Here is a 22,630-nt window from a genome sequence, read left to right as displayed (position 1 = left end):
CTTTCTTCCACCAAACTTAGTAATTTTTATGTTTCTTTGTATGATTTGTCGTTTGGCTACTATGTCTATGTGGAACTAAACTTCACATTCTAGGGTTGTGGTTTTTTCATGACTATTATTATTCGGATATTGATTTTGATTTCTTATTTATCATATTATTTTATTTATTCAATCTTGCGCTTAATTATTTAGTTGCTTGATTACCAATTAAATACTATCTACGAATCTAGAATTGAACTCGAAAGTGTAAATTCTAGATTGCATATAGGATTAAGTAGAGCAAGTTCTTGAACTTGGGCATCGGGGAACAAATTCGCAGTTAGGTTAGACATATACCTAATTGCCTTACTTGGTTGTTGTACATGAATTATAAATGTGTTCTTGCTAGTTCTAACTCCATAGACATATAGGCGTTAGGTTAGATTGAACAGGCGAGTAAGAACTCGACAGATTCTTATGAGCAATATTAACCCTGTCAACCAATAAGCTAGATGAATTAGTTAGTCAATTCAATTGATGAATACAATAGGAATGTTAGATAACCCATAACCCTATATCGTTTTCATTACATTGATACATAAAAATCTATTCTTCTTTTGTTTAGAGTTCATTATTTGTTTTCTTTTTATTTTAATTAGTTTAGAATCAAATACTTCTAGGTTTAATTCTTGTTTAGATAATTAGGATAGTCTAATTTAGTTAATAGTTAATCACAAGTCCTTGTGGGTTCGACATCCGTCTTCTACTTGACGACCGTGTATACTTGCGTGTGCGTTTGGCCGCAGCAACATGACTTCCTTATTCATAACACGTGGCTCAAAAAACTCCTTCTAAGTCCTAATTTGTTGGAGAATCAAAATTATTCCTAGATTAATGAATGATAATTTACCTATTAGCAAGTATGAGTACTCTAAGTGCTAGAAGTAATTTTACATATGAATTTGTATGTACATAGAGACAAATCCAAAATTTAAAATTTTTATATATAAAGGTTTGACAAAAGTTATTGAATCCGTAATTAAATCTTTAGATATAAATATATAAATTATAGTGTAAGTATTTTTTCATCCTTAATTAGAGGTATCAAATTCGAGTTTTAAAAAATTGAACCATCCTTGGTAAGCAGCTTTTTCCTAAGGTGGAATACGAATAAGAATTAGTCGAAACTCAAACAAAACAAAAACAATTACGTATAGTTTAAGAAAAACGTGTAAGAAAGAGACATACGTGGCATCTTAGAAATTCTAAAAATTGTTTGCTACAATACCAAGTGCTCTTCCCATTAACTCTCTCTCTCTCTCTCTCTCTCCCTCTCTCTTCCAACCCCATTGAGGTCACTTCTTCTCTTCGTCGAAGCTAAGAATACCATCGTTTTACCTACTTTTCTCTTTTTGGCCATTCTGTTAGTTAAAAGTCTAAAACTCTAAATAGACGCAATTGACCCTTTTAATACAATTATTGTACAAACAAGTCATAAATACCCGAGACTTAATTACCCGATTGATCTTGCTAGGATATGGGTTGCGCATCTTCAGTTGCAGGTATCATTTTTCGGTTTAAAACCCTCGTTTTTTTAAAAATATCTGTGTTTGTTAAATGTTTGCTTGATTTTGGAGTAAAATTGAATTTAAAATTGGTTTCATTGACTAGTTACCCTAAATTCCTTTTACATGGGCACCCTCAGAATTAATTCTTATTGACTGTTGAGATTATATTTTCTGACCTTGATTTTATTTTATTTTTATTCGTTTATATCTATATTAAGTTGTGGTTGGGAGTAGGGTGGAGAAGGAGCAGGGACGGAGCTAGACTGTCCGCTACGGGTTCAGCTGAACCTAGTAGCTTTGGTTTAAACCTTGTATTTGTCTTTAACAAATTCATTGAATTTGTACGATTTATTAGTTTAGAACCTAGTAACTTAAAATGATTAGGATCCCGAACGCATAAGCTTTAAATCTTGGCTCCGCCTCTGAGAGGGAGGTGAGAGGGTTATCCTAGCTAATGTTTTTCTGATGAAGGAGATTTTCATTAAAAAAGCATCCAGGGATGTAAAAAGTACAATAGAGTAGCTTCATTGCAAATGTACTACTCTACAAGTTCTAAGGAGCTGATAAGATCTAAAAGTTCATTATTATTTATATATAGTAAGTTAGCCCAGCAAAAAAAATTTAGAAAGACACGTAGCTTTAGAGAGTGGATTGGAGTTGAAATTCCATCAAAACATTTGCGATTCCTTTCTTTCCAAATATACCAAAAAATGTAAGCAGAGACTGATTGCTATATCTTCTTGATGGATTTCCCAACTCTCCACGTACCCCAGCTAGCATAGGCCTCCTTTAAGTTGAAGGGCATCACCCAGTGAACCCCAAGAAATGCGCAAAAATAGGTTCCAAATGTCTTTTGCAATGCTGCACTGAAGAAATATAGCATGAGAGAGATTTTCTCTTCCAAATTAGTTTCCAAGGCCCATTTTCTAGCATAGCATTCCTCAAGAAAGAGCATGTATAGGCAGCTTTGACAGTAAATATATCATTCCTAGCAGGGGCGGTCACAAGTTGAATGAGGCGGTGTCACGCGACACCGCTTCGACACTACTATATCGAATTTTTTTACTAAATATATGTATTAATACCGGGAGGAAACGGATAAGTAGGAAAAAATGACATCACTTGACACAAATTGTCTCTTGGTATGTTGGTTATGTGCTTGATTTTGCTCTAATAGGTTAGAGGTTTGAACCTCAACTAGCACGTTCAGAGACCCTCTGTGGTTAAAAATTGTGATCAAGTAAAATTGAACTCATGACCTTTTCTGACTTAAGACTCAACAAAACCAACGGACTCAGGCTATTTCTTGTCTTGAAGTATGAAAATTAAAGTTATTTATTCCCGTTCTTCTATAAATTTCGACATGCTTACAAAACTTCCTGCGTACGCCCCTGATTCCTAGCGCCATGCCAATTAAATTTGCGCTACCGGTGTGTGTTTATATTTGCAGACTCCAAAATCTCACATAGACTGAGGAGGTTGTTTAGTTAATACTTCCTTGTACTAGAAAATACGCTCTTTTTCCTTAAAAAAAGAAGAAGTTAATACTTCCTTGTGTTTATGCAGATAGAAATTCGGGACGGGCTGCTGGCCTTAATCCTGATAATGGTGGAGCAGTTGACCCTAAAAATCTTAAAGTGAAGGTAAAGTTTGAGCTTGAGCCCTTTGTATTATGGCATAATATTAGTCCATATGTTCCAACTTACGTCACTCTTTTTGTTTTGGATAACTCAATAATGTTCGGCCTCTTCTACCATTGCATGAAGCTTTTCTGCTATTGTCCCCTCTTTCCTAGGTTCCTTGCAATGATAGGTAAATGATAGACATTTCCTGAATGAACTTGAAGAAGACCCGCATAGTCCTTGTTTATCTTCTATATTGTTTGTGACGCAAATTTTGCAATTGGTGAAAGATCCGCAGGCCTCTAGAGTTTCCTCTTTAATTTGCTTTTATTCTCATTTTGATTTTATAATTGCACATGTGATGGTTATATATGTTAAAGGCATAAGTGTGTTCTTTCTAGCAGTTTAGGCTTTTTAATGAGGCCTCTCATGTAATTCAACATGGTATCAGAGCAAAGAGAAGTTTTAGATTCAAGTCTCAAATGCCACGTTTCATTCGAAGTAAAAAGCGCAATCACTTTTCCATTAAAAAGAATCAAGCCTGGACTTGAGAGTTGAAAGAGAGTGAGGCCCCTGTGCAAGGATGACACGCAAAAAAAAAAAGAGAGGAAGTGTTGGAAACATAATTAAGTAGATAAAGGTTATTCTCTCTACCACCTTAAGCTCTACATGGGATGGTTCACAAAATTCAACAATATCTGTTTATACTAGATCTGTTGCATTAATGACTCGAGCTGATACGATTAGGAAGGTGTTGCATTAATGTTTCCTGAATTGCAGAAATTTCTTCAATTCACTTTTTAGCACGTGCATGGCCTGCAGCTTGTTATGGTCTTTTCACACATTCAAATGTGTGCTAATAGTCTTGGACACTATCTAACCATTCTCATTGTCAAAATATGATCTAATATGTCCCTTGACCCTTATTCTGATATTGCTTTTTTGTCCAAACATCATTTGCAGCTGGTACTCTTGGGTGATTCTGGTGTTGGTAAAAGCTGTATTGTTTTGCGCTTTGTCCGTGGTCAATTTGATCCAACATCTAAGGTAAGAATATATAGAACAAATGTGTTCTTATATCATGTGACATCCAGCTATCGTATTTGGTTCCCACCTCCCACCTTTTTCCTTCCCTTCTGGTGTGCCTTAGTTGGACTGTGTCGGTGTATGTGTCTCTTGTTTTTCAAAAGAGCATTTATAATTCTTGCTTTGATGATTTTAGGTGACTGTAGGAGCTTCTTTTCTGTCTCAAACAATAGCGTTGCAGGACTCAACTACAGTTAAATTTGAAATATGGGATACAGCGGGTCAAGAGAGGTATTGCCAGCCAAGTTTCATATCGGATTTATCTCTTTCTGGTCTTGACTCTGAACATTTTTTTTTTAATAACCGAGAAATAACCATGAGCTAGCTAGCCCAACCCTTGACTCTAAAAATGAGAAGTCCCTGATGATTAATGTAAAGAAGACCTTCAAGTTCTGTTATCTGCCTTGCTTTCAGGTACGCAGCACTTGCACCACTGTACTACCGAGGTGCTGCAGTTGCAGTTGTTGTGTATGATATTACTAGTCCTGAGTCTTTTGCCAAAGCACAATACTGGGTCAAGGTATTTCTCTTAAAGAATGGAAGGGTGCCTTCTTTCCCTTTTGTTTGTACTCATGTTTGTATGAGGTGATCACTATCATATAGTAATAGCAGTCTACCATTTTGATGAGATTTTGAATTCTTCTTGCAAGAATCTTTTCTTATTTTCTCAATTTCTTTTCTTTTTTCTTTTGTGGAAATAATTTGCTAGCCGTTTTGTGTAAGTGACCATTTCATCTCTCTTTTTGATAAGGTAAATAATTTTAGTTATGTTATGGGAATCCCTGCATACAATTAGTATACCAGAAGTAGAGAAACCTAGACCAAAATATGGTTCTCTACAAAAGTTACCGAATCTTCTATTCAAACAAGAATCTCATGCATACACCAAAAAGAAACTAGAGACACGATGCTACTCTTCACATGTACAATACCATTTTCTAATTCTCTATTTATCCACTTTTTTCTTCTTCTTTCTCTTTTCTTCTTGAGGGGTTGGGGGGACAGGATCTTTGTTCTGCTGGGTTTATAGATGTGTTGATGAGTGCATGTTGCTGCTTCTTTTTTAATACTTCATCATAGCAGGAAATTAGGCTTTATTTAAAGGAGATTGCACCTTTTCTTGTGACTTGATATGCCAGGGGATTTGCTCTATTCGATTGGAGCCAAATGTTATTATCCTCGCAGGAATCCAATCCTCTTATATGGTCACTCAATCACTCCCTCATCAATTAGTAAAAGCAAAAAGTATATCAGATGCACCAGTTCGAAGGTGTAAAACCATGGTGAAATGTGAATGAAGGTGTTAAAAAGGAATAAGGTAAACCTAAATCACATGAAAGGAAGTTGTTTCGAAAGACCTACAATTTTTTTGAATCCATGCAGACTTAGTGACTTAGTGAAAGATAAGGCACAATGGAAGAAATCTATATAAGCGATACCTATTAGTTGAAAAGATGTTTTAGCCATGTTAGCACGTTTGCTTTAGGAGTTCAGGTCCTGTGCTTTCTAGGAGTCTTTTAGCCCTGTTAGTATGTATAGTGTAGTCTTGTCCCACATTGGAAGAGGAGTAATATCTCCTTGTAGGGACCTCTTGTATTGTATTTATAAATAGGGACCTCTTGTATTGTATTTATTATCTAATATCAATAACATATTTTCTCACGTGCCTTCTCACATGGTATCAGAGCATTAGTGAGAAACCCGTCGATGTGCATCATTCTAGCGACTTCCGGGAAGAAAGACCTCTTCTCCATGCAATTTTCTGGCGACTTAGAAGGCTGTCCGTAAGCAAATCACTTTCTGTTGGTGTTGTGCAAAAACCAACACCACCACAAGACTCCTTAGGCTCCTGCGACCAAACCCCAGTCAACCCCACCGGAAAACACACGTCCACACGCCTGGAAAAGAAAAAAATTTCCGGCGAAATCTGACCCACGCACCGGCGCGCGAGCACTGTTCCGGCCAGATTTTGAAAAAGTTCCAGCTGAACAGTAGGATCGCCTGGTAATTCCGATCCTACCCTCACTGGTTTTGTTTCAAACCATATAGTGACCCGCGCAATCTGCACACAACCATTAAACTCCCCCTGCTCGATTATCAAGACGCCGAGGGAAATGGGAGCGAGTATGCTTACCGAGCTGACATGACTCACACTCTAGAGCTGAAAAGTGAGATAAACCAGATATCATTTTCTGAAATTTTGACAAACTGGGATGTCCCAACCGTTTATGTAATAAATCTGGTGAATCAGTAACAGGACAAGTTATAGAAGGAAGACAAGATGTGAGTCCATGTGATTTAGCAAGGATAAGGTAATAAAGTTCGTTTGATTCACGACCGGTACCAATGATCCGCCCCATACCGCGTTCCTGTATATAAACATGGTCATCAAGAAATAAAACAGCGCATTTAAGTGATTTGGTTAAGCGACTAACAACTATGAGATTAAAAGGACTATTGGGAACATAAAAGACTGAATCTAAAGGTAAGGAAGGAAGTGGGCTTGCTTGACCTATTGCAGTTGTCATGGTTTGAGACCCATTGGCCATTGTGACTTTTGGAAGAGATTGAGAATACGAAATAGTAGTGAAAAGAGATTTGTTACCAGAAATATGATCTGATGCACCTGAATCAATGACCCAAGACTCAGAGGATGAAGATTGGGAGAAACAAGTCACGCTATTACCTGTTTGAACAACATAAGCTATCTCAGAAGATGTCTGCTTACATGCTTTGTACTGAAGGAACTCAATATAATCTGCTAAAGAAACCATCCGACTATTCAAAGCATCGGTTCCCATGTCGCTACGAGATGTCTGCTTACATGCTTTGATAATCGAGCAGAGTCACCTTTTACTTTAGTCCATTCAGATGTTTGGGATCCTAGTCGAGTCAGTTCCACCTTGGGATTCCGCTACTTTGTCAGTTTCATTGATGATTATTCCAGGTGCACTTGAATATTTTTGATAAAAAATCGATCTGAGCTGTTTTCTATTTTCTAGACCTTCCACGCTGAAATTCAAAATCAATTTGGGGTTTCTATTCGCACATTTCGTAGTGATAATGCCGAGAGTATTTGTCTTCCTCATTTCAGCAGTTTATGAAATCTCATGGGATTGTTCATCAAACATCTTATCTGTACACATCTCAACAAAATGGGGTAGCTAAAAGAAAGAATAGACATCTTATTGAAACTGCTCGTACCCTACTCATACAATCTCATGCTCCGTTGCGTTTTTGGGGGATGCAGTTCTTACATCTTGCTATCTTATTAATCGTATGCCATCTTCAGCTATCCAGAATCAAGTTCCATTCTCTGTCATGTTTTTCCACTTACCTTTGTTCTCTTTTCCACCCCGTATCTTTGGAAGCACTTGTTTTGTCCATAACCTTACTCTAGGAACATATAAGTTAGCTCCTCGTGCTCTTAAGTGCGTATTTCTGGGTTTCTCGAGAACACAAAAGGGGTATCGATGCTACTCTCCTGACCTCCAGCGGCACCTTATGTCCGCTGATGTTACCTTATTTGAAACCCAATCATACTTTACAGGTTCATGTCATCACTTAGATATTTCTGAGGTACTACCAGTTTCATCTTTTGGAGATTCAGTCACTCCAGCTCCACCACCTAATGCTCCAGTTGTAGCTCCACCACCTATAGCTCCAGCTCCACCACCTACAACTCCAGTTGTAGCTCCACCACCTGTAGCTCCAGTTCCACCACCCACAGCTCCAGTTCAACCTTCTGCAGCTCCACCACTCTTGACTTATCATCGTCGTTCACATCCAGCATCAGGCCCAGGTGATTCACGCCCCGCATCAGATTCTGCACCTACTGCGGACTTGTCTCCTCTTAGTCAACCAATTGCACTCCGCAAAGGTGTACGATCCACACTTAATCCTTATTCCCACTATGTCGGTTTAAGTTATTATCATCTGTCGTCACCTCATTATGCTTTTATATCTTCTTTGTCCACTGTTTCTAGCCCTAAGTCTACAGGTGAGGCACTATCTCATCCAGGATGGCGACATACTATGATTGACGAGATGTCTGCTTTACATGCGAGTGGCACTTGGGAGCTTGTTCCTCTTCCTGCAGGTAAGTCTACTGTTAGTTGTCGTTGGGTTTATGCAGTCAAAGTCGGTCCGGATGGCCAGGTTGATTGGCTTAAGGCTCGTCTTGTTGCAAAAGGATATACTCAGATTTTTGGGCTTGATTATAGTGATACTTTCTCTCCTGTGGCTAAAGTAGCATCTGTTCGTCTCTTTTTGTCCATGGCTGTTGTACATCATTGGCCACTTTATCAGTTAGACATTAAGAATGCTCTTCTCCACGGTGATCTTGAGGAAGAAGTTTATGTGGAGCAACCACCTGGTTTTGTTGCTCAGGGGGAGTTTAATGGTTGTGTGTGCAGATTGCGCAGGTCACTATATGGTTTGAAACAGTCCCCTCGAGCTTGGTTTGGTAAGTTCAGCACAATTATTCAGGAGTTTGGCATGACTCGTAGTGAGGCTGATCACTCTGTGTTTTATCGGCATTCTGCTCCTAATTTGTGTATTTATTTAGTGGTTTATGTTGATGATATTGTTATTACTGGTAATGATATTACTAATCTGAAGCAACATCTCTTTCAGCACTTCCAGACTAAGGATCTGGGTAGATTAAAGTATTTTCTAGGTATTGAGGTCGCTCAGTCTAGCTCAGGTATTGTTATTTCACAGCGAAAGTATGCCTTAGACATTCTTGAGGAGACTGGAATGATGGGTTGCAGACCCATTGACTCTCCTATGGATCCGAATGCTAAGCTTCTGCCTGGACAGGGGGAGCCTCTTAGAGACCCTACGAGATATAGGAGGTTGGTTGGCAAATTGAATTACCTCACAGTGACTAGACCTGACATTTCTTTTCCGGTGAGTGTTGTAAGTCAGTTTATGGATTCTCCCTGTGATAGTCACTGGGATGCAGTTGTTCGCATTCTTCGGTATATAAAGTCAGCTCCAGGCAAAGGATTACTATTCGAGGATCGAGGCCACGAGCAGATTGTTGGGTACACAGATGCTGATTGGGCAGGATCACCTTTTGATAGACGTTCTACGTCTGGATATTGTGTTCTAGTAGAAGGTAACTTGGTCTCGTGGAAGAGCAAGAAACAGAATGTAATTGCTTGATCTAGCGCCGAAGCCGAATATCGGGCCATGGCTATGACGACATGTGAGTTAGTTTGGGTCAAGCAGTTGCTCAAGGAGATAAAGTTCGGAGAAATCAGCAAGATGGAACTAGTGTGTGATAACCAAGTTGCTCTTCATATTGCGTCAAATCCGGTGTTCATGAGAGGACTAAACACATTGAGATCGACTGTCACTTTGTCAGAGAAAAAATACTTTCAGGAGATATTGTTACAAAGTTTGTAAAGTCGAATGATCAACTAGCAGATATTTTCACTAAGTCTGTTACTGGTTCTCGTATTAGCTACATGTGTAACAAGCTCGGTACATATGATGTGTATGCACCGGCTTGAGTGGGAGTGTTAGTCTGTATAGTGTAGTCTTGTCCCACATTAGAAGAGGAGTAATATCTCCTTGTAGTGTATAACTATAAATAGGGACCTCTTGTATTGTATTTATTATCTAATATCAATAATCTATTTTCTCCCGTGCCTTTTCACAAGCTCTACCACAGATTTTTATGCCAGTAGTAAATATAGAGAACTTTTGATACTTTTTGTTTTGTATAGTGTTGGCCTGAGATGAATTTCAATGGAGAAACATAGTCAGCGAGATCTCATATAGCCAAACCCCGACCTGTTTGGGACTGTGGAGTAGTAGTAATAGTAGTGGTTTTTAAGAAAGAGGCATAATAGTAGTTGTTATTGTAAAAAATAATCTATGTTACATGCTCACAACTTTCCTATATCCAAAAGAACACAGGCCAACCAAAATCTCCTTGACATGAAATGATGAAATGAAAATTGCATCTTCTAGTATTTTAGTTAGAATGGCTTAACTTCTGCAGTTGTTTGTGTGTATTTTGGTATATGGGTACAATTTGTCCAGTTTTGATTAAAATGATATTTTACTAGAAAAAATGAGGTCAAAAGGAGGTGGAGTAACCAGATGTCTAGATTATGTTTAGTCTCGTTTCATTTTGGAATTTAGTGTTAACACAGGCCTTGAATGAATTTGTTACTTCCGACTCCTCCAGAATCACATTCCGTCCAATGAAAGGTCTTTCTCTTGTGCGAGGGAATGAGATCTTGCAATTAGGTGTGCAAAACTTGGGAAGGGGGTGACCAATTTGGGTTGATGACCAAAGATATGACCTTAGAGAGATTCTCACGTGTGAGAACTGAACTGCGTGCAGACTCTTTTCTGTTCATAAACCTACTTTTAAGGCCTGGGATCAAAAAGTAAAAAGAGGGAGCAACATTCTCGGTCTTCCTTTTTTCTCTTGTTTCAGTAGGAGTAAACCTGTGTTTTAGGACCATTAACAGTAGATTGTGAAATTTCTGTACCTCTACCGAGTTCATGTACAATGTATTCTGTGTGTTAAGTATCCTTCATATGAATCAAGAGCCAGAGTAGGAGGCCCAAAATAAACTTGCTGTAATTTATAAACATCTCTAGGAGATTCTTTTGAGGTTTATGTAGGGACAGGATGTCAAGTTTACCTGCTTTTTTCCTGATAGAAGAATTTATTGGAAGGATGTCTGTTAATACCGCAGTTCTTTGTTTGAATAGGCAATATTTGGCAAAAGATGGAAAAGGTAAAAGATAGATAAATTCTTCCCGAGAACCACTAGTTGAGAGATGTCGATCAGCATAATAATGTCAAGTTTCCAGTTCATGTTTATTGGTGTCCAATGCATTTAGTCTTTCTTCTTTCTTCTGTCGGATAAACAACATCAATAACAACTACACCTCAATCCTGAGTAAGTGGGGTCGTCTTTATGAATCTTCACTTTCTATGTGACCAGTCATCCTGTCGGACAAGCTTGTGCTAGTCTTCTGAAATATAGTCATGCATAAAATGTTCTATTTAGTAGCTGCTAATTTTTTGGCATTTGTAGGAATTACAAAAACATGGAAGCCCTGATATTGTCATGGCTCTAGTTGGCAACAAAGCTGATCTCCACGAAAAAAGAGAAGTAACAACTCAAGTGAGTATCGTAGTCTTTACCAGCGCTGTTAGTCATGAAAATTAATTCTGGCTTACTGATCTATTTGTGGTATTTACTTTTGAAGGATGGAATTGACTGTGCTGAAAAGAATGGCATGTTCTTTATAGAAACATCTGCTAAGACAGCTGATAATATCAACCAGTTGTTTGAGGTATGTTCCTAATGTCATTTCGTCTTTCAAATTTTAAACTCACCTTTTTAAGGCGTACATATGTAATTGGGACCTTTATAGGTGAATGCAATGAATTACAATGCGATAACCTATATTTTGTCCTATGAGCAATACATTCTTTCTGGAACCGTTTAAATTTTGATTTTAGTGGGAATAAACTTAATGCAGATGTGGGGGAACTGTTAGTTCATATTATTGATATTCTTTGGGCTTTCTTTTTTCAGCTTTCTCTTGCTTTTCTGTTCCTCCTTTTTAAGGTTGGAGTTAGGGGTAGAGCAAGTGTAGAGGAAGAAGGGAACATTGCCTTACCTTTTCAGTCTGATCAAAAGAGTTTTCTGAGGATCTTGCTTTCTCTGAAATTAATTTTATCCAAAACGAAAAGGTTCCCTTTTTACGGTGTGCGCACATGTATATTCTCTTGAACCAGGGAACTCTCAGCTTTTCTGGTTGTGTCCAGTTCCATGCTCGGATGGTGCTCTCCTACCCCCTCTCTAATTATCTCTTTGCGGAGTATTAATGCATTTGAACACAAATACCACAACAAGAATTAGGCCTTCTTCATCTATAAAAAAAAAACACTAAGTAAGCTTTAACAGCAAGTTGAGGTCAGTTATCTGAATCTTCCTTAACCATGTCGCCCATTTAGCACTCAGATCAGTATATACAATATAAAAATAAAAATAGAAGGACAAAACGTTCTCTATTACAACAACAACAATATACCCAGTATAATCTCACATAATGGGGTCTGGGGAGGGTAGTGTGTATGCAGACCTTACTTCTACCTTACAAAACATTCTCTATTAACGGGACTAAAAGACTCCTAAAAAAAACGTAGGACTTAAAGTAAGCATACTATTAGTAGTTGCATATATAGATCCTTATCTTCAATTAGGCCTTATGTTTTGCTAGGTTTGCATTTGAACACTAATATTGGGAATATTCACACTTATTGATGGCTTTACTTGCAGGAAATTGCCAAGAGATTACCACGCCCGGCTGCTGCTTGACGGTCAAGAATATAGATTAACATAAGCAGCTGTGGCAATGCTAATTGCTTTCAACTGCCTGTAATACTATGTATATGAAGTCTCATCTTCTTTTCTACTCTTGTTCCGATTTATGATCTTGTAACTCGGATCCTCTTCCACGAGGTATCCTGCTACATATTTGTGCGAATTGAGGAGACTAAAAATCTCATTTCAACTTGTGAATGTTTGAATGATTCAGTAACATATGAAATCTAGTTATTAACTGATAAAGGATATGTTCCTGAAAGTGTATAACAAGGAGGGCGAGAGAAAAGAGATCTGTTTCCAGTTCAATAAAAGCTAGCTTATCAGATGATTTGGTGAGAATAAAGAATTTTTTGGATAATTTAATAGAAATACTTCGTTTAAATGCTCATTTTTATAAGAAGAGAAACATATAACCTTATAGGCTCAAAATTAAAAATTTAAAATATCTAAGTTGATTAATTCGAAATCAAATTTAAAAAATCCAATAGTCATTTTTTCAATCCAAAAATCAAAAATTCAAACCAAATTCTCATATCCAATTCAAACGGTAGAATGCTCGAATGCCCACCACCAGAAGCAAATAGATGAGTAGTATCACTTACTGGTCATTAGAGTAAAATTGATGATATATGAATTGTAATTTCAATACTACAATTATCTAGCGGAGTAATTACGAATCCAGAATTGCAACTCTGAAAATACGGGAAAATATCAAAACACATAGATCAGTGAATCTTAACTTAAAACCACAATAATCCGAGAGAAGTTTCCAGAAACTAATTAATTTAAAACCCCTAAAAACAAAAAACATAAACAAAACCTAATCAGTAGATTCGTCCCATTCTACACCTTCATGTGCCCATTCATGTTCCTTCCTAACCTCTTCTTCTTCCTCTGGAGTGTAATCATTAGTGATATTGAAAATCTTCCTCACAGCTTTATACGACTTGTTCTTAATCCTATCAGCAATCGCTTGACACAACAGATCCATCAAACCCTTAATATCAAGGTAATTAGCAGCTAATACAAGTTCAAACAGGTCTTGATAGGTAGCGTTCACGAATTCCTTGTCGAATTTTTTGATTTCTTCTTCGTTCGACTCCGTCTGCTCATCGGCGTGCATCTTCAGGTACTCTGTAATTTTGGTTAGGTTTTTGGTATCGACGTTTGGGAGCGGAATGAGAGTGTAATCGTCCTCCACCATGTTTTTAATGGTTATCGCTTGAACGGCGGCGTTTTCTTCCAACTGAAATTCGTCGCCGTCTCTGGATTTTAAGATCAGCATCTTCTTCTCAGCAGATGTTGCTGTTGAGGCTGATGCTGATGAGCAGGCGGCCATTGATTGATGGATGATTATAGGAGAAATTGAAAGGAATAAAAACACCCTAGGTAAAACTCAAAAGGCAGAGTATTTTTGGAGACTGGAGAGGGAAGATCGAGGTGTATTTATAAGGTTTGATTTTCTTTTTAATTTATTGGATTATGAAAAGATTCTAGAAACTTCTGAAGTTATAAAGAAAAGAAACTTAGTATTTGCTAGGCTTGGAATTTAATTTATTTTTTTCGATTGGATATTAATTCTTTGGGGGAATTACCTACTTGTCACTTGGGCTTCCAGTATTTTTGGGTGCTCCCGCCTTTTATAAGAATAAGAGTCTGATAAATTTAATTTGTTTTTTTTTTCAGAATTTTAATTGTGATACTTGGTACGTAAAGGATTACGAGATGAAGTTTATCTCGAAATAATTAATTATTCTAATACAAATGGGTATATATGTAATTTTATGGCTAGCCCGGAAAAAAAATACGGAGTTCAATTTTTGTCAGGACTAGAATATTCGTTTCTAACATTAATGGGAGTAGCAGTTTTTTCTATTTTTTTCAATGGTAGGAAATATGACCATGGTATATGAGAGGAAACCAGTCTGCGGCCAAAGTTAATCCTTTTCTCTACAAATTGGACAAAATACAAAGTTGGTTAAGCTGTTGAAACTAATTGTATTCGCTAACCGTAAAATATATAATATATATATATATATATATATATATATATATATATATTGTTTGTATAATCAAGTTCCATTATGCTCTTAATCAAGTTGCTTTATCACAATTGTAATGGTTCATTCTTAGTTCAAACTATCAATGGCTCGTTTATTTCAATAAACATACTTATTTTACAACTTATAACTATTAGTTAAGAAATAAATGAGTTGTCCACTACTACAATCAGGAAATCAATCAGAAATATAACCAACAAGGGTTGTATTGGAATGATAAGTACTCCTCCATCCTTAACTAGAGGTCTCGAGTTTGAGTCCCTGGGTATAAAGTCGCCGTTGTTACGAAACGCTTTATCCCTCCCCCGTGGTACTTCCCGGCACGAATCCAGATTTAGTCGGGCCCATATATGGGTACCGGACACCGGATGAGAAATCAAAAAATAAATCAATCAGAAATATGCATTACGTTTAGATTATATTCATATGAGACTTTTTTCCTTTCCTATTTCGAGATTTAAAAAAATCATGATGAAAATATTATATTTTACTCCATTTTGTATCGTCTATAGTAGTTAATCGACCATGCTAACCACTCAGAAGGTCATTCTAACAGTCTGTTTGGCTAAACGTCTAAAATAAACTTATTTTGGAAAGTGTTTTAAAAAAAATACTTTTAGTAAGAATCAGTTTGTATTTGGCTAATTAATTTAAAAAATATATTTAAATGAGGAGCACAACCCAAATTTGTGTCATGTATCAAATGATGTGACATTACTTAAGCAACTGAAGAAGTTAATAGGATCATGCCTCATGTTAAATGATGTAGTAATGCCAAATCAATTCAAAAAATCAATAAAAGCACGAACCCAAATTTCCTCCGTAGAATGTCGTGATGACATCTAGTATCTAAGACTAGGTAAGCCCGAAATAATAATAAATATCTGAAATAAATAAACTACAATTCAAACAATTTCAATTTCCAAAACCTGGTAAAAATAAGTCACAAGCTTCGAAGAATTTATTCTCCATGTCTCTATACATCAGAGTCTAAAACAAATAAGGAAGACAACATAGTAAGATAGAAGGGGACTCCAAAGTCTGCGGACGCTGACAGATATACCTCGAAATTTCCTTGTACAGTTAGTTTACTGATGCCTGGTCTGATAAGATGTACCTGGATATGCACAAAAAGATGTGCATAAGCATAATATGAGTACACCACAACGGTACCCAGTAAGTGCCAAGCCTAACCTCGGTAGAGTAGTGACGAGGTCAGGTCAGGCCCTACTGGAGAATAAATAATGACATGGTAAAATGTTTAAACAATATAACAAGATAAAATGATAATGGAAATGAATCAAGTAGTATGTCACAATTAATTACACCAAATAATGACAATTAATATCTCGTGGAAACAAAACAAAATTTTCTTTCAACTTCAAGAAAATCACAACAAATAATCAAAGGCAATTACGGCCATAAATCAATATCAATAAGGGCACTCCCGAGGTACCGCCTCGTAGTCCCAAGTCATAAATAAATTCACAATATCTCATTTTCTTATCTCACCGCAGGATCCATCACAATTTATTTGAAAGAAAATATTTTTCCCGAAATAGCATCCCGCATTTTAGCCATCCTTATCACACCGCATGACTACTAGTAGTTCCCCCTAGTAGCCACGCGTATCAAGCCACCCTTATCTCACCACATTCGTTTCAATACCCAGACCTTATACCACCGCATGCGTATCAATATCACAATATATCACAATTTGTATCTCAAGTGCTCAAATAATTTAACTTGCCAAAATAATTCAACAACAATATTTTTCCATAATAAAGAGCTCACGGCCCCATCATAATGAGTACGGAAATCTTACAAAAATATTCATGAATAAATAATTCAGGAAAATAATATTTCAAAATCTTTAATGCGTTGCTTCAATATCAAATTTAAAAATGTCAAATACTTCATATTAATAATATTTAATTTAAAGAAAATCAACCTTCAAATAATGCACAGAATAAAAGAAACCAAGTTTCAACTAAACAGGTAAAACAATTAGCAGGAAAATATCAAACAAATTTAAGGTATATATTTCAGATCAATGATGAAGAATATAACAAGATAAAATAATTTAATAAATGCGCAACAGTGATCTACACAATTTAAAAATATAATCTTTCATATTTAGCCCGTGTACATACTCGTCACCTCGTGTGCATGACTTTCAACACATTTCAATAATCACATCAATACCAATCCTAGAGGAAATTTCCCCCACACAAGGTTAGACAAGCCACTTACCTCGACTTGCTCAAATTTAACTAAATAGTATGTCTTTTCCTCAATTTTTCGACTCCGATCAACTTGTATCTAGTCATAATTAATTCGATACAGTCAACAAAAATTATAGGAATCAATTTCATAAGAAAATACTATATTTTTCAATAAAATCCGAAATTAGCTAAAAATTGCCTGTGGGGCCCACCTTTCGGAATCCGGCGAAACTTATGAAATCCGACAACCCATTCAATTACGTGTCCAACCATATCAGTTTCACTCAAATCTAACTCCGAATTGACAGCGAAATCTCAAAAATTCGTTTTTATGAGATTTTTAAATTTTTTCCAAATTTACATTTCAATACACTAATTAAATGGTGAAAATAATGATATATTCGTGTATATGGATCAAATCCGAGTTAGAATCACTTATCCCAATGTCTTTCCTTGAAAATCTATCAAAAATCGCCTCTACTCAAGCTCCAGTTTGTTAAAAATGACGGAAGGGACAAATACCCTCTTTTATAAATCTACCTAGACAGCCTTCGGAACTGGGCCTGGATCGTGACTTCGATCATGGCCCTCGAGCCTAGGCCTCGATCGTGGCTTCGATCATGACATCGAGTCTAGTCCTTCAATCATGGCCTCGATCCAGGCATCAAACCTGAGCCTTCGATCATGGCCTCGATCACGGCATCAAGCCTGGGCCTTCAATCATGGCCTCGATCATGGCATCGATCCTGAGCCTTCGATCACTCGCCTTCGATCACTCGCCTTCGAGCTTTCCTTCTATAATGGCCCTTGACTTCTGGGCTCGATTGCTCAGCAGAAGAAAATTTGCAGCAGCTTTTGCAACAACTGTTTAAGTCCCATTTTTGATCCGTTAACCATCTGAAACTCACCCGAGGCCCTCGGGACCTCAACCAAATACACCAACAAGTCCTAAAACATCATAAAAACTTATTTGAAACCTCAAATCACATCAAACAATGCTAAAATCACGAATCATGCTCCAACTCAAGCTTAATGAAACTTAGAATTTCCAACTTCTACCTTCGATGTCGAAACCTATCAAATCAAGTCCAATTGACCTCACATTTTGCACACAAGTCATAAATGACATAACGAAGCTATGGAAATTTTCGGAACAGGATTTCGACCTCGATATCAAAAAGTCAACTCTCCGGTCAAACTTTCAAACTTTAAATTTCTATTTTAACCATTTCAAGCCTAATTTCACTACGGACTTTCAAATAAAATTCTAATCACGCTCCTAAGTCCAAAATCACCATACGAAGCTATTGGAATCATCAAAATTCTATTCCGGAGTCGTTTGCACATAATTTGATATCCGGTCACTATTTGACTTAAGCTTTTAAAACCTTTAATTTTTTATCAAAATTCCATATCTCGGGCTAGGGACCTCGGAATTTGATTCTGGGCATACGCCCAAGTCCAAAATCATTATACGGACCTACAGAAACTATCAAAATATTGATCTGAGTCTGTTTGCTCAAAATGTTAACCAAAGTCAACTCAGTTGAGTTTTGAAGCTCTAATTCACCTTTTAATCCATTTTTCACATAAAAAGTTTTCGAAAAATTTTACGGACTACGCACGCAAGTCGAGTAATGATAAATAGTGTTTTTCGAGGTATTAGAATGCAGAATTAATTATTAAATTTAGATATGACATTTTGGTCATCACATATATATAAGTGTATTTGTTCAATCATAATCTTGTCACCAAAATAAAATATGTGATCATATCGCCACTTCAATCTGATTGGTCGATAACTTAAACTAACCAATCAAATGAGTTTTCCTCTCCACAATTATACATAAGGATCCTTCATGATCTAAAATATCCACACATAATTGGAGAGACGCATTCATCGATATCACTTCTTGTCGAGATCAATCCAAAGTGTCGAAGCATTGCTCGACTTTTTAGATATTGAATATATCACAAGCAGGTTGTCACGACCAAAATTCCCACCTTCGGACCGAGATGACGCCTAACATTTCACTTGCTAGGCAAGCCAACGTTAGAATAATATTAACCATTTCTAAACAATTTTTAAATTTATTAATAACAAAGAAATAAATACGGAAATAAGGTATGAAATATAGTGAATAATGCATAAGAATAACGGTGTCTAAATACCATCCCAGAATTGGTGTCACAAGTGCACGACCTTCTAGAATAATACAAATAAGGGCCTAAATAAAATAAAGGTGTCTGGATATAAACACACAGCTAAAGTAAAATAGACGGGTACTTCAAAACTACGGGCGTCATGTAATTATACCTCAAGTCTCCTCTGGGTAGCTGAAATCCGAGCAAGTTTATGGTACGACGCTGAGATCAACTCTGAAATCTGCACAAGAAGTGCAGAGTGTAGTATCAGTACAACCGATCCCATGTACTGGTAAGTGCTGAGTCTAACCTCGACGAAGTAGTAACGAGGCTAAGGCGGGTCACTTACATTAACCTGTACGCAATATTAGTAACAATAACAAATAATAGAAATAAATCAAGTAACTCATTTATAATAATTGAAACCAACTAAGCAGTCATAACCAATTATCATTTTCATCAATTTCCGTTGCAGTGTGCAACCCGCTCTCACAATATATTCACATTCAATTCTCTTATATAAATATTTTTAATCAAGTATATATATTGACTTTTAAATAAGTCTATTGCGACGTGCAATCTAATCCCCCAAATATTGACTTTTAATCAGTCTATTGCGGCGTGCAATCCGATCCCCCAAATATTGACTTTTAATAAGTCTGTTGCGGCGTGCAACCCGATCTTCCAATATGGACTTTTTAATAAGTCTGTTGCGGCGTGCAACTCGATCCTCCAATATATCCATTTCAATTAATTCTGTTGCGGCATGCAATACGATCCTCCAATATATCCATTTACCAAATTCTTATAGAAGATATTTTCCCAATAAATGCAACAATTAATATAAAATTATAAGACAACAAGCATACAATAATTATAATTAAATTATGAAGCAAACAATGACAAATAGCAAATTATTATGGAAATCAGGGAGAAAATAGGCAGTTTAATATTTAATATATTAAATGCCAAATAACAATTAAGACACATAATTTAAATAGCATGTAACGATTAATGCATGAATTCAAAAATTAATATTTCACAAAAAATAGGAGAGAAATAATTATTATAATAATTAATTCATGATTTATGATTTTTAAAGTAATTGTGCAAACAATTAATTTGATGTAGTATAGACACTCGTCACCTCGTCTGTACGTCGTTCACATGCATTTCACATAACAAATAGTTTAAGGGTTCTATTCTGTCACGACCCAAACTAACCCCTGTCGTGATGGCGCCTATCGTGGAACTAGGCAAGCCGACTCATTTCCAAAACAAACAGATATTTTCATTTCAAAGATAATTCCAATGTTATTTAACATAAAAACCTTCGTAAAGGAGTTCCAATCAAAATAAAAGTGCGGAAGGAAAAGTCCGACATCGGAGTGTCACTACTCATGAGCGTCTACTACAATCTGTCTAACAATATAAAGGCTAACCTGGAAAATAGCTAAATACAACTAGAGGAAGATAATAGGGAGAAGAGCAGGGGCTGCGATCGCCAAACAACTACCTTGCTATCTCCAAGAAAATCTGCAACCAGAACGCTCAATAACTGCTACCGTGTCCAGCTACACTTGAATCTGCACACAAGGTGCAGGGAGTAACGTCAGTACGCCAACTCAGTAAGTAACAAAAATAATTAAAGATTGAGCAGTAGTGACGAGCAATAAAGCATATAACATTCATATCGGGAAATCTCAGTAAAATACCACATGCTTTTAAAAATCAGGATTTGAATCAAAACATCTCGTTTAACCCAGTTCAAGTAAAAATCATTTAAAGATATTTTTTTTAACAGTTTTCAGATAGAGGAAAATGCAAAGGTGAGCAAAATGATGAAATCATAAACAACCCCTCGGGAAAAACATCACTCATATACAGCCCATCGGGCAAACCTCACAAACACTCGTGCCACTCGGGCATACCTCACAATCACTCTTGCCATTCGGGCATACCTCACCATTACTCTTGCTACTCGGGCATACCTTACAATCACTCAACCTGAGTACCCAACTCTCGCTGCACGACCCTCCAAAACTGCGATGTGAACTGAGTACCCCTATCTGAAATGATGGAAAGTGGGACACCATGCAGGCGAATGATCTCTCGGATGTAAATCTCAGCCAACCGCTCTGAAGAGTAAGTAGCACCAATTGGAATGAAGTGCACAGACTTAGTCAGCTGATCCACAATAACCCAAATAGCATCGAACTTCCTCGAAGTCCGTGGGAGCCTAACTACAAAGTCCATGGTGATCCTCTCCCACTTCCACTCTGGGATCTCTAATCTCTGAAGCAAACCACTCGGTTTCTGATGCTCATACTTAACTTGCTGACAATTGAGACACCGAGCCATAAACCCAACTATATCCTTCTTCATCCTCCTCCACCAATAGTGCTGCCTCAAATCCTGGTACATCTTCGCGGCACCCGGATGGATGGAATATCGCGAGTTGTGGGCCTTCTCAAGAATCAACTCTCGAAGCCCATCTACATTAGGCACACATATCCGGCCCTGCATTCTCAGCACACCGTCATCACCAATAGTCACATCCCTAGCATCACCTCTCCGAACCCTATCCTGAATAACGAGCAAGTGGGGGTCGTCATACTGACGCTCCCTGATACGGTCATAAAGAGAAGACCTGGAGACCACACAAGCCAGTACCCGACTAGGCTCCGAAATATCCAATCTGACAAGCTGGGCCGCTAAGGCCTGAACATCCAATGCCAAAGGTCACTCTGTTGTTGGAAGATATGCTAAACTTCCCAAACTCTCTGCCCGGCGACTCAAAGCATCGGCCACTACATTGGCCTTCCCCAGATGGTACAAAATAGTGATATCATAGTCCTTAAGAAGCTCCAACCATCTCTGTTGACGCAGATTAAGATCCTTCTGCTTTAACAGATACTGTAGACTCCAGTGATCAGTATATATCTCACAATGAACCCCATTCAAATAATGACGCCAAATCTTCAAGGCGTGAACAATGGCTGCTAACTCAAGATCATGGATAGGATAGTTCTTCTCATGGGTCTTCAACTGGCGCGAGGCATAGGCAATCACCCTACCTCCTGCATCAAAACACAACCAATGCCTATCCTCGAGGCATCACAATACATAGTGTAAGAACCTGAAGCTGATGGCAGAACTAACACTGGATCTATGGTCAAAGTAGTTTTGAGCTTCTGAAAGCTCTCCTCGCATTCATCCGACCACCTGAATGGAGCACCTTTTTGGGTCAATTTGGTCAAGGGCGATGCAATAGATAAAAATTCCTCCACAAAGCAATGGTAGTAACCCGCCAAACCAAGAAAGCTCCTAATCTCTGTGGCTGAAGACGGTCTGGGCCAACTCTGCACCACCTCTATCTTCTTCGGATCCACCTAAATACCTTCACTGGACTCCACGTGCCCCAAGAATGCTACCGAACTGAGCCAAAACTCACACTTAGAGAACTTTTCATAAAGCTTCTCCTCCCTCAATCTCTGTAATACAATCCTCAAATGTTGAGCGTGCTCCTCCTGGCTACGAGAGTACACCAGGATGTCATCAATGAATACAACAATG

General features: G+C 37.4%; 2 protein-coding genes across 2 annotated transcripts; one reads left to right on the top strand and one right to left on the bottom strand.

Annotated features, from left to right (window-relative positions):
- Window positions 1–1,253: 1,253 nt before the first annotated feature.
- On the top strand, window positions 1,254–12,867 carry LOC104092491 (ras-related protein RABF1). The gene is made up of 8 exons (XM_070175307.1): window positions 1,254–1,541; window positions 3,114–3,190; window positions 4,133–4,216; window positions 4,392–4,486; window positions 4,670–4,775; window positions 11,323–11,412; window positions 11,498–11,584; window positions 12,577–12,867. Exons 1-8 carry the CDS (start codon window positions 1,517–1,519, stop codon window positions 12,613–12,615), a joined length of 603 nt encoding a protein of 200 aa, XP_070031408.1. The 5' UTR covers window positions 1,254–1,516; the 3' UTR covers window positions 12,616–12,867.
- Window positions 12,868–13,232: 365 nt separating this feature from the next.
- On the bottom strand, window positions 13,233–14,213 carry LOC104099617 (SKP1-like protein 12). The gene has a single exon (XM_009606665.4). The coding sequence runs from the start codon at window positions 13,961–13,963 to the stop codon at window positions 13,445–13,447; it is 519 nt and encodes a 172-aa protein (XP_009604960.1). The 5' UTR covers window positions 13,964–14,213; the 3' UTR covers window positions 13,233–13,444.
- Window positions 14,214–22,630: the final 8,417 nt, after the last annotated feature.

Source organism: Nicotiana tomentosiformis, chromosome 5 (genome assembly GCF_000390325.3).
Source record: "Nicotiana tomentosiformis chromosome 5, ASM39032v3, whole genome shotgun sequence".
In the NCBI taxonomy this organism is placed as follows: domain Eukaryota; kingdom Viridiplantae; phylum Streptophyta; class Magnoliopsida; order Solanales; family Solanaceae; genus Nicotiana; species Nicotiana tomentosiformis.
This window is presented reverse-complemented; position numbering and strand designations above follow the sequence as displayed.